This window comes from Vigna unguiculata, chromosome 10, assembly GCF_037176805.1.
Source record: "Vigna unguiculata cultivar grain cowpea cultivar isolate G323 ecotype 2 chromosome 10, ASM3717680v1, whole genome shotgun sequence".
Lineage (NCBI taxonomy): Eukaryota > Viridiplantae > Streptophyta > Magnoliopsida > Fabales > Fabaceae > Vigna > Vigna unguiculata.
This window is the reverse complement of record NC_140801.1, coordinates 52,127,020-52,142,601: the sequence shown is the minus strand read 5'-3', so window position 1 is coordinate 52,142,601 and position 15,582 is coordinate 52,127,020. Positions and strand designations below refer to the sequence as shown.

Genomic DNA, 15,582 nt, shown 5'->3' with positions numbered 1-15,582 from the left:
CATAAAAAAAACGGGTTAGTCACTTGATGTCACTTTCTTTAATATTTGAGTAATTAAAAGTATTTTTACATTTTGGTCAAGATAACTACACTTAATTTAAAATATAGTGGATCATATTCCAAAGAATTAACGCGTGAATGGATCATATATGTTTCAACTTAGACAAATTCCATATATATGTTTTAAAACACAGAACTCATCAGGACTTAATCAGAGAAATGGTTAAACATTTTGTTCTGGCAATCTATCTCCTCTGTTTCACTCTTGAAACTCTTGTTCATGCCCAAGATCAATCTGGTTTGATCTTCAATTACATCTAGACATGTCAAAGTGAACCAACCCGTTCACATGGGTTAACTCATCACGAATTATGTTAAAAATGAGTGAATTTAACCTGACTTATTTTATGATAAACCAGAAATTTTATAATCCGACTTAATTCACGGGTTGGTGGATTAAGTAGTTTGATTAAGTGAGTGGATTCACCATAATCACTTTATACTTTATGTGTACCACTTTTCAGGATTCATCAGCATCGATTGTGGAGTGGTGGATGAAGAAAGCTACAAAGATGAAAGCACCAGCATTGAATACAGTTCAGATGGAAATGCCACAGACAGTGGTATAAACAGGAGCATATCATCTGAATACATGGTGAAATCCTTAGAGAGAAGGTTTTGGAATGTTAGAAGCTTCCCAGAAGGCACAAGAAACTGCTATACCCTTTATCTTCCTCGAATGAATAGCAACGTGCGTCTGATTAGGGCAAGGTTCATGTATGGAAACTATGATGGAAAAGATTCCCTCCCCAAGTTTGATTTGTACCTTGGACCCAACTTCTGGGACTCTGTGGAGTTTCAAAATGCTTCCACTGTCACAACCAAGGAAATTGTTCATGTTGCAACATCAGATTATATTCAAACTTGCCTTGTTAACACAAACGAAGGCACACCCTTCATATCAACCTTGGAGATCAGAGTTCTAAATGATGCTAACTATGTTTCTGACTCAATACAGCTTCTGCAAAGATTTGATGTAGCCTTACAAGAGGGTCAAATTGTCAGGTAACTGAAATCATGCACTACATAATATTCTCTTTTAAGTAAAAATTAGAATTATTTCCTCTTTCATTCAATTCATTTTTCTTTAGGTATCCTGATGATATTTATGATCGAATTTGGTCACCCTACAATCCAGAGGGCTGGAAAAAGATTAGTACATCCCTTGCAGTACCTAATGGAGGACTTTTCTCTTATGGGGTACCCTCCATTGTCCTGAAAACAGCAGCAACACCAGAAAATGCGAGTGATAATTTGGAATTTTCGTATCAACTAAGCAATAATGGTGCAGTCAAGTTTTATGTATACATGTACTTTGCTGAGATAGAGAATCTTGCAGCTGATGTAACCAGAGAATTCGATGTTTATGTGAATGGGAGGCTCCTTCAGAATAATGTCAGTTTACCTTTCCTAACTCGCGTTACTTTGATCTCTGAAACCCCACCTCAAACCATGTTACAAATTTGGATCAACAGAACAAATAAAGCAACCATGGCCCCTATACTGAATGGCATCGAGGTTTATGAAGGGAAAACCCTAGATTTACCAGAGACCCATCAAGATGATGGTACTTATTACATTACGTAAATACTTTACTTAATTTCTTATATATTATGCTTGTTGAAATATTCTCTGTCACAAATTAATACTCTCCTAACTTGTCTTTCTGATATTGTGACGTATATGTATGTTACTAATTTCATACATATATAAATATAGTTGGTGCCATCATGCAAATAAAGTCAACGTACGGCATCAAGCAAATGTGGCAAGGAGATCCTTGTAACCCTAAAACTCACCTGTGGAAGGGTGTAAACTGCAGCTACAATGGACACAACCAACCTAGAATCACATCTTTGTATGTTTGGTCTCCACAAAACCTAGTACAATATATATATATATATATATATATATATATATATATATATATATATATATATATGTGTGTGTGTGTGTATAAACACATATTTACTTGAGTGCTGGTTTTCATTTGTGAGTCAATTTTTCAGGAACCTGTCATCAAGTGGGTTGACCGGGAACATAGTTGTGGCCATTTCCAATCTGAAATTGATACAATATTTGTAAGCATATATACATACATATATATATATATATATATGAGTATTTTGGATAAACTTGATGATAATTTCCCATAATTCTCACATGAGTGAGATAATATGCAGGGATTTGTCCAATAACAGTTTAACTGGTTCTGTGCCTGATTCATTATCTGAACTGGAGTTCCTGAAGATTTTGTGAGTCTTAATCATGATTACATTTATTGATTTTGATATTGTTGTGAGAATATTGAAAATTATATGAGTGTCTTTCACTGCAGAAATGTTGGAGGTAATAAACTATCTGGCTCAATTCCTTCAAAACTCTCTGAGAGAACAAGGAACGGGTCGCTGATTATATTAAGGTATGCGTGATATCGCTGTCGCTATGTTTTATCTGTTAAAACTATTCTTTGGAGTTTTGAACAAGTTATATATTCCACTAATCCCATATATTAAATGATCCAATATAAATTTTTGAAATATTAAATTTGGGTTAAACTATGTTGATTAGGTTGGACCTGATATCCAATCACAAACCGACTTCTTGCCTTGTTTTTAGGATGACAAAATTTTTTTATCAGTAGGATGACAACTAAATCTCTTGTTTTCATTTTGAAAGAAAATACATGTTTTGACCGAGTAAAAATACAAATATGGGTAATAAATGATTTGTTATAAGAGAATATATAACTATTCTCTGTAAATAGATAAGATTTTTTTTTTTAGTTATATAAATTGATTTTATCTTTAACTATTAATTGATTATATATAGTTTTCATATTTATTGATTATGGTTCTGTATATTGATCTTGTACGTATAAGACATTTGACATAATTTTTTACTCTTATATAATGTTTAATTTTATATTTTTTATCCAATGTAAAACTTTGACTCATACTTAAATTATTCTGAACAATTACGATAATGATTCAAATATATATTAATGTTGAAGTCTAACTTAATTTGACGTACACTCAATTTCTAATGATTTTTTATATATAATATTTTTTATTATAAAATTTATTTTTTTAAGAAAAAAATAATTATTAATATATAAGTTAAATCATTATGTTGTTTCCAATTTGTCCCAATTTATGTAGAGAAATCTCAAATCGGACTCCTTTTTATTTGTCTCAATTTTGTTCCTATTTAGGGAAATTCTTTTTATTTGTCTGAATTTTGTTCCTGTTTAGGGAAATTTAGTATAATCAAGTCATCTCTGTTGATAAGATGCGTTACATATGTATTACTTGTCACCTCGTGATTTTTTTTATTTTTTTATTTTTTTAATAATTTTTTAGAAAAAATAAAAAATTTTGAATATGGATGAAATTGTTTTAAAACTGTTTTAAAATAAATTTATTTAAGAATTATATTTTAAATTGTAAAAAAACTAGTTTAAAATTTTACATTTCAATTTATAAATTGTAACATCCCATTTAATAGTTTGTCAAACTATCAAACAAAACATTATATCATGATCAAACATAGCAGATAGTAGGGCGTAACGGTCATACGCACAAAGTATATGTATCTAGTACAGTCCTCCACACTGCTACATTTATATACACATACATACACCAGGTAAGAGTAGGTAGAAAGGATGCTAAACTACACCCAAACCCTCAATGTATACAGTAGAAATCTAAACTACAGTGGGCACTCCTTGCCAGGCTCCAACTTCTACTCAAGAGGGGGTATCTCCATCTGGTTTCTGCTCTGCTCCCACCAAACATAGGTGATCATTGCAAAGGGATATAATATGCAAAAGCAGACAACACAAACAAGAAGGGTAAGCTAACTGAAAGAAACAACATCAATACACTTCGCAATTAGAGAAATCATTCATAGCATATAATTCAATCATAATTTATAGACTCGATATCCGGATTGTGTAAGTGACGTTGGAGCTCTTGGTGGCTTGCACCTGTAACGGTTCTCAGACTCTACAGAGTCTGGACACATGGAGTATTCACCCGACCATTCCCAGGGTAAGTCCCCTCCACGTCTAAGACTTGATCAAGTCCGACGACGAGGACCTCCTGCTACTCCTCACGACATAATCCATTCTACTCTATCTGAGCTTGAATGTTTATTGGAGTTTCAGGATACCAACCATTATAGATTCCTTACATCCTTACACACACTACAATTCCACTTGGATTTCCCTTGAAATTCCATTTTAACCTCATCTTCTCATAACTTATATTCATCCAATTTAATCACTCAATACATCAATGATAGCATTCCAAACATACAGAGCCTAAATTGCACAAAGATGCATTAAAACATATATTTTTACCAAAGAAAATAGATTTGAAGCACTACTACTGCAGTAGCTTTGGCTCAGGCTAAAAAGTCTAGCCTAGGCGAGAGGTTATCTCGCTCAGGCGAGTCAGTCTCGCCTAGGCGAGACACTAACAGTGGCAAAAAGAGAAAACCTGGGCGAACTCTCGCTCAGGCTAGGCTGGTTCACCCAGACGAGGTCGTTATCTCGCTCAGGCGAGACTTCGCGCAGGAACAGAGGTGCGTTTCCTGGTGTTTTCACTCAGGCGAGCGTCACTCGCCTAGGCGAAAATACCAGGTCACGAACCTGTTCCTTCATGCAGCAAATCAGTTTTCCTTCAACACCATTCAATTACTCACCAAATCATACAATTCAACCGTCAATCCATAAATTAAACATACAATTCAGGCTCATTCACGGATTATCTATGAATTTTAAGAAAAGGGGTTAGCTTCCCTTACCTTCTCAAAACAAAACCCAAGCAAGATCAGCTCTCAACGAAAGGATGGTTCAATTTCAGCACTTAAGGAGCTGAAAGGAAAATTCTAGACATGAGTATGATCCCTAATTCGACCCAAAAGATTTAAGGACCCTAAATTCATAAAGAAAAAAAGGTGAACTGAGGAAATTGAAAATCAACTTACGCGTAAGGATGGATCGAACAGCTTGGGGAGGAGATTCTGTGGTAACCTCAGGTTGGATTGCTGTTACAGAAAGAAGGAAAACAGAATTTAGGAACTGAATTGGAACTTAAACCTCTTTGGTGGTTAGAGAGAAGGAGGAGAATTTGTGTAGCAGAGAGGTGCAGGTGAGTGGAGCGTTACATCTGTGTGAGTGTTGGCAGAGAGTGCACTTAGAAAGGGGAAAATAAAAGAAGGTTCTCAAATAAATAATTTTTTATTTTTAAACAATCTCTAACATTTTTTCTTTGAAATTATTAGTATATCAATTTTGAAACAAAATTTAAATAAATTTTAATACAAAATATAAATTTAAATAAATTTAATCTTATTAAAAATTTCATTGTAACATTTAGACATGAAACACAAATTTTGTACTTGACAAAAATAAAAATAAGGATCAGCTGTATGAAATTTTAGAACAATTAAACTTTAGGCTTAAATAGTCATTTGATTCTAGTTTTGGTCGACTTTTTTCACTTTGGTCCTACTTTTGAAAATGTTTTCAATTTGGTCCTACCTTTCATATTTTTTTTTCCAATCAACTCCTTTTCGTTTACTCAGTCTAAATCATTAACGGAACAGTGGCCAGCATGGTGATTTTGTGTGACGTGGATACTGTTAAGTGATGTGTCTGTTTGCACTGTGCTGACCATTTTATTGTAATTGCAGATTCATTTTAGGGTTTAAGTTGGATTAAATTGGGTTTAGGGTTGTTTATGTCGAATTGGGATTTGGGGGTCGAATTGGGGATTTTTTTCGTCGCTCTGTGAAATTCTGGAATTGCGCCTTTGAGATCAATTTCTGGCATCCAAGGTTTACGCTCATCTTTGTACAATCGTTGCGGAGGGAAAAACGTGTTCATCGCGGAGGTATGTCCTGCTTTAGGGTTTTATTTTTGCTCAGTATTGATTGGGTTTAGTGTTAATGATTAGGGTTTTTTTTATGCATTCCATGGAATATTTTAAATTGTAGTTGCTTTTTCGGTGGTGCATTGTTTATTGTTTTCTAAAAGTGAAAGAAACACCCAAAGTCGAACACTAGGAAACAAACCTTAAAGTTCGCACAACTCCAAAATTGTTTACCCAAGTTCTTTGTAGTTCTAGCTGTGCGCATCACTACAATGTCTCCGCAATCGCAAATTGGGGGTGAGCCTCGGTGAACCCGGCTATTGCAAGAAGATGAAGATGTCCCACGAGTCATTCCTTTTCAGTTGAACTTTAATGGAAGACAACCACAATGAACACAAACCCTAAATTTCAATTTAAAATCTGGGTTATCACAGTGCAAACGGACATGTCACTGAACAGTATCCATGTCACACAAAATCACCACGCTGGCCACTGTTCCGTTAACGATTTAGACAGAGTTAACGAAAAGGAGTTGATTGGAAAAGAAATTACGAAAGGTATGACCAAATTGAAAACATTTTCAAAAATAGGATCAAAGTGAAAAAAGTTAACCAAAACTAGGACCAAATGACTATTTAAACCTAAACTTTATTATAGTCAGTTCTTTGATAGTATGATCCGAACCGATATAATTTTCATATCACTATTAAATCATCGATGTTTTGGGAAGATCAAGACTTAAAGTAGTAGTTGATAAATGTAAGTTACTACAGTATAATGCAGCAACTATAATGTTACCTTTTTTATTAATTTTAAGTTATTATTATTATTATTTAAACTTAAATACATTATTAAAATAATATGATAATATTTAAATTAGTAAAGAATACAAAAGGACTAACAGCACCTTCTGTCTCAATTGGGCCTGTTTTGCTTCTAAACCACCAAGGAAAAAAGAAAGAACTAACTTACATGTACAATATTATTTAATAAATTAATATTGATGTAAATTTTACATATGAAATTACTAAATTACAATATTGAAACTTATTTATAAATTTGAATAATATAAATTATAAAAAAATTAATTATTTAAATATTATTTATTTATTTTTAATAGATTAATGTTCCGCATGACTTTAATATACTAAGAGAAATCAAGTAACTTTAATTAGCAATTATTCTCAACTTATTTTTTCAATTGAATTCATGTCAACCATGCAAAACTTTAATTTATCTAAAAAAAAATTAAAAATATTATTAATCAAAATCGTGTTCCCTAAAATCATGTAGGATTACTTATATGTTATATCATAAATTAACAAAAATTACTTATATTTACAATTAAATTATATCTTAGACATGTCAAGCACTTTTTCATAACAACTTTTAAGGTTTCTTTCATAATGTTATGCAAGTCTTGGTGGAAATCCCGATCTCTGCTTCTCAAGTTCTTGTCACAAGAGGAATAGGATAGTAATTCCGTTGCTCGTAACAGCTCTTGCAGCTCTCGTTCTTTCTGCAGCACTCTCATTTATTTGTAGAAGAAGACTTCAAGGTACATGTAACAATTTCTCGGAATTCGATTTATTTGTTCAGTTTTTTTATGTTATTCTCTATGTAACATTAAAAACAGACTGTTTTAGTACTTTAAAAATAATTTTATTATATTTTGAAATTAATGATTATTCGTATATTTTAAAGACACAATAGAAAAAAATCAATAAAAAATCTAAATTCAATTTTTCATTGGCTTTTTTTCTTGAACGAAGAGTTCTACCTTGGCCATGAAGAATCTTCATCATAAGAAAATAATGATTAATGATCCACAAATGTTTTTTCTTTCACTCCTATCTCATTTTTTTCATTTCTTTTCTACCACATTACATGCCATATTTGGCTATACCACTATTAAATATACTTATATATACTTTTCTTCTATATTAGTTGTGATGAATAGGCACAAGGTGAGTTTTTTGAACAACACTGTGAGTGTGGATTCAAAGAAACAAGAGTTCAGCTACTCAGAGGTTCAAAGTATTACCAATAATTTTGAGAGGGTTGTGGGTAAAGGAGGATTTGGAACTGTCTACCATGGTTGCATAGGTGAAACACAAGTAGCAGTCAAGATGCTCTCTGCTTCAACTCAAGGGTATCAGCAATTTCAGACAGAGGTATAATCAGTTCATCAAAATTATTATATTTATCACATAACTATCTTTACTGGTTTTTCGGTATTGTCTTCTGTTAAATATTAAAAATACACTGTGCTAATACTTTAAAAATCTTTTTAATACGTTTTAAAACTTCAAAATCAATCAGTTATCTATTTTGAAGGCACAGCACATACAGTTAAGATGATAATGGAATAGACTCTGATATGATATGCAGGCAAATATTCTCACAAGAGTGCACCACAAATGCTTGACTCCACTTATTGGATATTGCAATGAAGGCAATAGAACAGCACTCATCTATGAATACATGACCAACGGAGACTTATCTGACAAACTATCTGGTTAATTTCAAATGTCATACCTAAAAGTTTTTATTTTCAATGTCATATATGCAGGTTAATTTCAAGTATATGCAACAAAAATGTGTATCTTGGTATCAACACTTTCCCTTTTTACACCTTTTCTATGATGCAGGTGAAAGTCAAACTTTCTTAGATTGGAAACAAAGACTTCAAATTGCACTGGATACAGCAATAGGTGAGGAATGAATTTGGATTCTTTGTTGAGTTTTTATGTTGTTCTTCAGTTGACTATTTAAAACATCAATATTATCTGCTATGTAACACACTGAACTTTATGTGCAGGCTTGGAGTACCTTCATAATGGTTGCAAGCCCCCAATTGTTCACAGAGATGTTAAGACCAGAAACATTTTACTAAATGAAAACCTACGCGCTAAAATTTCTGATTTTGGATTGTCAAGGATGTTTTCAGATGAAGGTGACACCCATGTATCAACAGTTATTGCAGGCACCCCAGGATACCTTGACCCTGAGTATGTATTCTTCTCATCTCAGTTACCATTTCAAATTTAATATGCAATAACTTAACCAACTTAATAATCCTTCTTATTTTATCAAAGTGTTCAAAATTGTCATATCAGCTATGATGATCAGACACGCCTCATAAATTATGTGTCCCGTATCCGATACATATCGGATACCGACACTCGTATGATATTTGTAGGACATACTATATCCAATTTGAAAGATATTTTTTTTATCTTTGACATGATTTTGACAATTAAAATAAGGAACAAATTTTATATTATCACTACTTTTTGCATATTGGATGTTAGATAGATAGATTAGATTCTATTTCTGTATTAGTTGACAATGTGTTAGTTGACAGTTTCAAACTTAACATGTATATACATGCCGTGTCCAGTATCCTATATTTTTTTCAATTTAGCCGTATTTCCGTGTCCGTGTTCGTGTTCTATCTGTATCCGTTTTCGTATCCAGGCAACGTAGCATATCAGCATCTATATCAGATGCTAAAAAATGGATTACCTTGACACACATGTTAAACTTGTAGCCACTTTTTCTACACCTTTTTTATAAGTACTGATATCAGTGTATTTTGAAGGCTACAACACAAAAAAAAAAAAACTCAGTAGAGAATCTGAAGTCAGAAATATGTGTTTTTCTTGCAGATACTACATAACAAACAGGTTGAATGAAAAAAGTGACGTGTTTAGTTTTGGAGTTGTTCTTCTAGAGATAATGACAGGGAGAAGAGCCATATCGAAAAGCAGTGAGAAAAGTCACATAATTAAATGGGTGAGTTCCATTGTGGAGGGTGATGGTGAAATTGATGGTGTTATGGATGGAAGGTTAGAAGGAGATTATGACAGTGAGGGTGCAAAGAAAGTAATAGATTTAGCAATGGTTTGTGTGGCTCCAAGTTCTGTTAATAGGCCAACAATGAGTGAAGTGGCCATGGAACTAAAACTATGTTTTCCCATTGGAGAACTTAGGAGTGCTTCCACTGGATCCATTGAAGTTCCCTCCATTAATGAAATCAGTGGATTTAGTTCGTTAGAAAGGTAAGAGGATTCAATATTTGAAACTTGTGAACATGTTCTGTTACTTTTGGTAGTACTGTCTGCTATGGTTGTATTAATTATTTATGTTAAAAATGATATTTAGGTTTACTCATACATTTGTCCTTTCCATTAGTTTAGACTTTTTCTTCTTTTACAAATTTAAAACTAGATATAAATAAAAAGGAATACTCGATCAAATAATTGAATCAAAACAAAATTATAATAAAACAATAAAAAAATGAAGAGTTTGATGAAATTTAATAATTGCAAAACTCTAGTCCGATATAAATAATATATTTTTCAATTTTCAAATGTGATGCCGACTCAAATGTGGACTTTTCTCTTTTAGCAAATGTTGTTCTAACTAATCAAGATAACATCATTGACCACTTCCCTAACTCATTTTCTTTGGGTAACAATTTTACTTTTTCCCTTATTGATTAATAACCCTAAACAATAATTTAGGGATTTAATCAAGTAACAACATTAGATTTTAAAGGGACTTAATTCTAGCCAGCAAATTTGCCCTTATAATCTTCTGTTTAGTTTACTTATAAAAACTGAAACTTTGAGAGTTTTATAAATATTGAATTTTGATTTAAAGGATGTTGGACAACTAAGAAAAATGAGTTGTTGCAAATATATTTAGGCAATGGGGAGAATCAACAGCTACAACACAACTGTTTGTGAAGCAAAGTCTAGTCTTTGTCATATCTCTCTCTCCCACTTGTGAAAAGCCTACAAAATAATTGGTTATCTATTGACATTTTCAAGACCCAAATGGGTGCTTATTCACATTTTCTTTATTAATTTATTACAACATAACTTGCTCCAAGAGATCACTATTCCATGTCACAACAAAGTTTCCTAATTTGGCAAGGAACTCAACCTCTATAACCCTTTTGATCCGATCATGACAACTCATCGTGATGGATGCTATTACTTTTTTTCAAAAAAATTCACATCATTTTTCAGATAATGATATTTTAACTCATTTTTCTATCCATTTTTAATTGAATTAAATATGTTTTTAGTCTCTTAATTTTCAATCAAAATTTAGTTTATCCTCAAAATTTTGAACCAATTTAGTCTTTCATATTTAGAGATGTGTGAATTTAGTCATTTTAACTAAATTTTATTAAATTTATTTGACGTTTCAAGCATATTTTATGATAGTGTTTGAGTTGTTTACACCGTTTGACACATTTTTGTTTCATGATAGTGTTTGAGTTGTTTATACCGTTTGACACATTTTTGTTTCAATGTTAACTCAAATATTATCATAAAACGTCTTTGCAATGTCAAATAAACTTAACAAAATTTGATTAAAAGGACTAAATGTACGCATTTCTAAAGTTAAAGACTAAATTGGGTCAAAGTTTTGAAGAGTGTCTAATTTTAATTTTTACTTCAAGTTAAGGAACCAAAAATATATTTAAATTTTTTTAATTCACCACTCCAATCACCCTTCAATTATCTATTTTGATTTTTTTTAGTGGTGTGATATGATAATTGAAAAGTGGTTGGAGTAACAGGTTAAAAATGAATAAAAAAATGAATCAAAATATCATTAAGTAAAATTAGATAATTTTTTTTGATAAAAAATCGTTGAATCTGTCTCCGCCAATCGTCATCCCAAATCACTCGAACCTTCACTAACTCTGTTGATCAAGTTGTTGATTGACTTCAAGTTTCTTTAATTTTCTTAAAGTACAGTGAAATCAATAGCTTATATGATATTTATTTAGAGTTTGAATTCTCTATTGAGTTTTTTTATTGTCTTCTATTGAATATTAAAAATACACTATTTTGGTGCTTAAGGATAATTTTAAAATTAATGATCTTCGGTGTAGAAAATTCAAACTCATTTATTTATGTTTTTCTGTCAAACGTAACCAAACAGTTAGTATTAGTTGTTAAAGAATCGAAAAAGCATTCAAAAAACGCTATCTAAGACCTTAAAGCATAATTGTACAAAGCAAGAAAAGTAGTGATAAACAAAATGGCAGAGTAGAGACAAAAAAAAAGTGAATTAGTGGGAGAATTGGGTTTTGTGTTCGTGATCAGAAAAAGTGACCAAAAAGTAGAAATGTTTCTTAAACAAAAGGGAGATAAAGGGGGAAGAAAGAAAAGAACTTCACTTTGAAAAAACCACATGCATGATGCATACACAGTAACAATAGCTCCAAGACGTGCTTAGTGAAGAGATTTCAGCACATTAAAATAACCCCTGTTTGATGACAATGCCAGAAGCCACAAATCACGTTTTGTTGTAGCCGTCGTTGTCATAATAATCATCATTAACAATATCATTAGTTGCATTCACAAAAGAGAAAATGGTAGGTTTAAATAAGACACAGAGAGCTTTTATATAGTGTTACTTGTGACAAACACTTCTGCTAAAAAAGAAGAATATGATAAGCACGTGCTGCTGAGCAATGGAGTGGGTTTCAAGAGCACGCGTTGGGTCGAATCAAGGAGACAGGACCACTGACTATGCTCACTAATCCTAAGAGAATGTCTCGTGCATTGGTTATCTAACAAAGCACATCAATTATAATATGTTGTTAAAGGTTTCTCCAAGAAAAATGCACCTTAAACTATAATATTAAACACTTAAAAGTCACAATCACTTTCTCTAGCCCTTTATCTCAATAATAGGCCTTTCTGCATGCTAAAAGTTAACTAGTTTTCATTGTTTTCACTACTTCGGGGTAGTCTAAATCAATTCATCACCACAGTTATAAAATTGCAGTGACAGTGGTGGCATTATAAGTAACACTGTAACCGAAAAAAGTGAGAATTGTTCATGCAAGGTGGTGCTGGTGGTGCTGGTGCAGTTGATTAATTATGATAGAAACCAGAGAGAGAGAGAGAACATCATCATTGATATGTAATTCTAAACAAGTCATTGATGATTACACTAAAGGCAATTACAATACAATACAATGCAATGATACAAGTCATTATAATTAGAGTTTTCTTTGGCTAGAAAATGAAGATCAGATATGTTAATCATTGTGATTGGTAACGAAATGATTAGAGTTGATGGGGTGATAGTAAGAAAACAACATCAACCCTGGGAATGATGGATTGTTTGCATGGGAAAAGAAGGGTTGAAAGAGAAGGCAATGCTTGTAGGAGGACAATTCATTGCATCAACTTTGTTTCCTAGACATTCCAGTGCCTTAACCTGTGATCTGAGAAACTTGAGGTAGTTTGCAGCCTCATCAAGCATTGATGCTGTGTCCATTTTGCTTCCACCAGGCACAAGCTTCTGCAAAACCCTAATCCTCTCACTTATTCTCTCCCTTCTGTGCCTTGCAGCCACAGTTTGTGGATCAGTTGATATTCTCACATTCTTCCTCTTTGGCTTTTCAGCAGCATCCAAGCCAAAGTTCACAGGCCTAAAGGCTGCAGCCCTATATATCATTTCCTTCATTTGTGCAATGGCCTCTGGATCAGGTTCCTCAATGGATGAACACATGGATGAATTTGGTTGCTGGAAATTGATGTTATTTGAAGAGGAACTCTTCTCCCATCTGGGTTTCTTGCTTTTTGATGGATTATCAATGAGTCTGAATCCACCTTCCTCAACAGAAGAACAATTCTGCACAATACTGAAGCAGGAACCACTGCCAGTGCCACCAACTTTGATCATTTCAGTTTCCTCATGGCTCCTCTTTGAACAATCAGCCTTTGATTGTACTTTTTTCCCTCTATCCAAGGAGCTTTGAGAAACTGTTTCATCAACTTCATTCACCGGACACTTCAAGTCCTCCTTTCTACCATTGGAAGCATTACTCTCAGATTCACCAGTGGAAGCTGCACTGCCATAGCTGAAGTTCCACAAGTTTTTTCTACAGTCAGATAAAATCATTGAGATGCCATCATCATCTTCAACAGATGTGTCTGTGTTGCTATTGGTAGCTGAAATCAAGCAGTCAAAAGACTCAAGAGAACAAGCACCCTTCCCATTTTGTGAGCCATTGACAAGTTGTTGTTGGTGGGCCATGTTGAAATCCGGCATGTAGTTGCTAATCAGGTTCATACTTTGAGGTCCATTGACTGACAGAGACGGATATGATTGAGATGTGAAAGCTTCTCCCCAACTGGCTCCAGTTCCTGATTTCACTGGCATCATCATTCTTGGTGCGTGCTGTAAAAGATTTGTGTTTTGCCTTTGCATTTGCATCACATCCATTATCTCTGAAGAAGTGGTGGTAGCATCTGCTGACTGATAAATCACTCTTTCAGAATTTGAATCTGCATGACCCGTTTCAGCTTTCTGCAAATCCTGTATTTGATTTAGAACATTGGGCATGGAGTAACCTCCTTCAAAGTCTGCTGGTGGCTGAATAGTACTCCACAGGATTGGTGTGTTTGCTTCAAATTGAGATGTATCCCAGCTCAAACCATCCATAGATGATAGTAATTTTTTGATAACTTGGAGGAGAAACTGATCCTTGTTAATTACCTATCATGTTAAAGACAATAATATATCAGATAAAATAAACAAAACCCAGATACTTATCTCAGTAGAAAAAATAAAAATTGACCTGAAGGGCCTTATGGCCTTATGGCCTTACTAGTTCACACTGGTAGAACAACTGCTGCCAGAACAAGATTAGAATCCTTGATAATTGTTCAAGAGTCTTCAATGTTAGAGATGAAACAGAGGACCAAACCCAGCTTTTATATCAAGATTTTGCACAATCTGGTTGTGGCATTAACTTGCCTCTTAAAATTCAATGTGGAGGTAACTGTTAGGAGGTGGAAAAAAAAGAAGCAAAGGGTTAGGTCAGATTGAGAAACTGAATTTTATGCAGTACTCTATTCTGAAAGTAGTACAAGTTGGAGAAGAAAGAGAATTTATGTGTCCCTTATAAAAGATATATGGTCCTGGTACATTTAACAAACTGGAAAGAGAAGAGAAGAGAATAGAAAGTGAGACAACAAGGTTAAGGTTGTACCTTGAGCTGCCATTGAAGAAGTGCAGAACTGATGCACCGTGTTTGTTGTGGAGAACCTTGTATAGGTAGGAAGAACAAAAGGTACATGCTTTTATAATAAAACAAATATTGGTACTTGAGCAATTACGTCAGGAAACTGTATAATAAACAACTCCTTCAACACGAATATAAAAACACACAAAAAAGAGGCTATCATTAACTATAATGTTATAATAATCTGGTTTTAACAGTTTAGAGCAATTTCAAAAAGGATAATGCTTTTTTTTATCAGTTATGTGGGTCTATAAATAAAACTGTTTCTGCAGACAGTGAGCATGAAACTTCAGAGTGGTATTTTGAATGTCAAATCCTCATATTTTATCGTATACAAACATTTTTTGTATTCTTTTCAAGTGCGGAAAGCTCTGAACCCCTTTTAGTTGCTTAGTAAAAACTGCACTGTAAGTGAAGCATCTTTTAACACCAACACCCTCTTTATAAAAAAGCTTTCTGTGTTAATCATGGTTTTAATCATAACCTGCAAATGTTTTCACTTTCTACCACCATATTTCTATATGTTCATACACACCCAAAAAAATAACTGTTACAGTAAGAAACTCAGATTAAC

General features: G+C 33.2%; 2 protein-coding genes across 3 annotated transcripts; one reads left to right on the top strand and one right to left on the bottom strand.

Moving 5' to 3' along the window:
• The first annotated feature begins 201 nt into the window (after positions 1 to 201).
• Positions 202 to 10,114, top strand: LOC114166568 (putative leucine-rich repeat receptor-like protein kinase At2g19210). Its single transcript, XM_028051317.2, has 13 exons — positions 202 to 297; positions 524 to 1,064; positions 1,151 to 1,626; positions 1,779 to 1,917; positions 2,069 to 2,140; positions 2,243 to 2,314; positions 2,398 to 2,481; positions 7,357 to 7,496; positions 7,886 to 8,112; positions 8,330 to 8,456; positions 8,590 to 8,652; positions 8,760 to 8,949; positions 9,610 to 10,114. Exons 1-13 carry the CDS (start codon positions 219 to 221, stop codon positions 10,004 to 10,006), a joined length of 2,607 nt encoding a protein of 868 aa, XP_027907118.1. The 5' UTR covers positions 202 to 218; the 3' UTR covers positions 10,007 to 10,114.
• Positions 10,115 to 12,871: 2,757 nt separating this feature from the next.
• Positions 12,872 to 15,126, bottom strand: LOC114166494 (transcription factor bHLH87-like). Of its 2 annotated transcripts, none has more exons than XM_085668323.1 (3): positions 14,976 to 15,126; positions 14,562 to 14,765; positions 12,872 to 14,479 (listed from the first exon to the last, which is right to left on the bottom strand). In XM_085668323.1, the coding sequence occupies exon 3, from the start codon at positions 14,423 to 14,425 to the stop codon at positions 13,076 to 13,078; it is 1,350 nt and encodes a 449-aa protein (XP_085524449.1). In that variant the 5' UTR covers positions 14,426 to 14,479; positions 14,562 to 14,765; positions 14,976 to 15,126; the 3' UTR covers positions 12,872 to 13,075. The 2 variants fall into 2 exon arrangements, with proteins under 2 accessions (XP_085524449.1, XP_027907035.2); XM_028051234.2 differs by having other exon boundaries at positions 14,592 to 14,765; positions 14,976 to 15,124.
• Between the last annotated feature and the right edge of the window lie 456 nt (positions 15,127 to 15,582).

Excerpts from the sequence above, each read along its gene's own strand:
- LOC114166494 (XM_085668323.1), bottom strand. The coding sequence starts at position 14,425 with ATGGATGGTTTGAGCTGGGATACATCTCAATTTGAAGCAAACACACCA.
- LOC114166568 (XM_028051317.2), top strand. The coding sequence starts at position 219 with ATGGTTAAACATTTTGTTCTGGCAATCTATCTCCTCTGTTTCACTCTT. Across the intron at positions 1,627-1,778 it reads AGAGACCCATCAAGATGATG|TTGGTGCCATCATGCAAATA; the intron begins GTACTTATTACA and ends ATATAAATATAG. Across the intron at positions 1,918-2,068 it reads CAACCTAGAATCACATCTTT|GAACCTGTCATCAAGTGGGT; the intron begins GTATGTTTGGTC and ends TCAATTTTTCAG.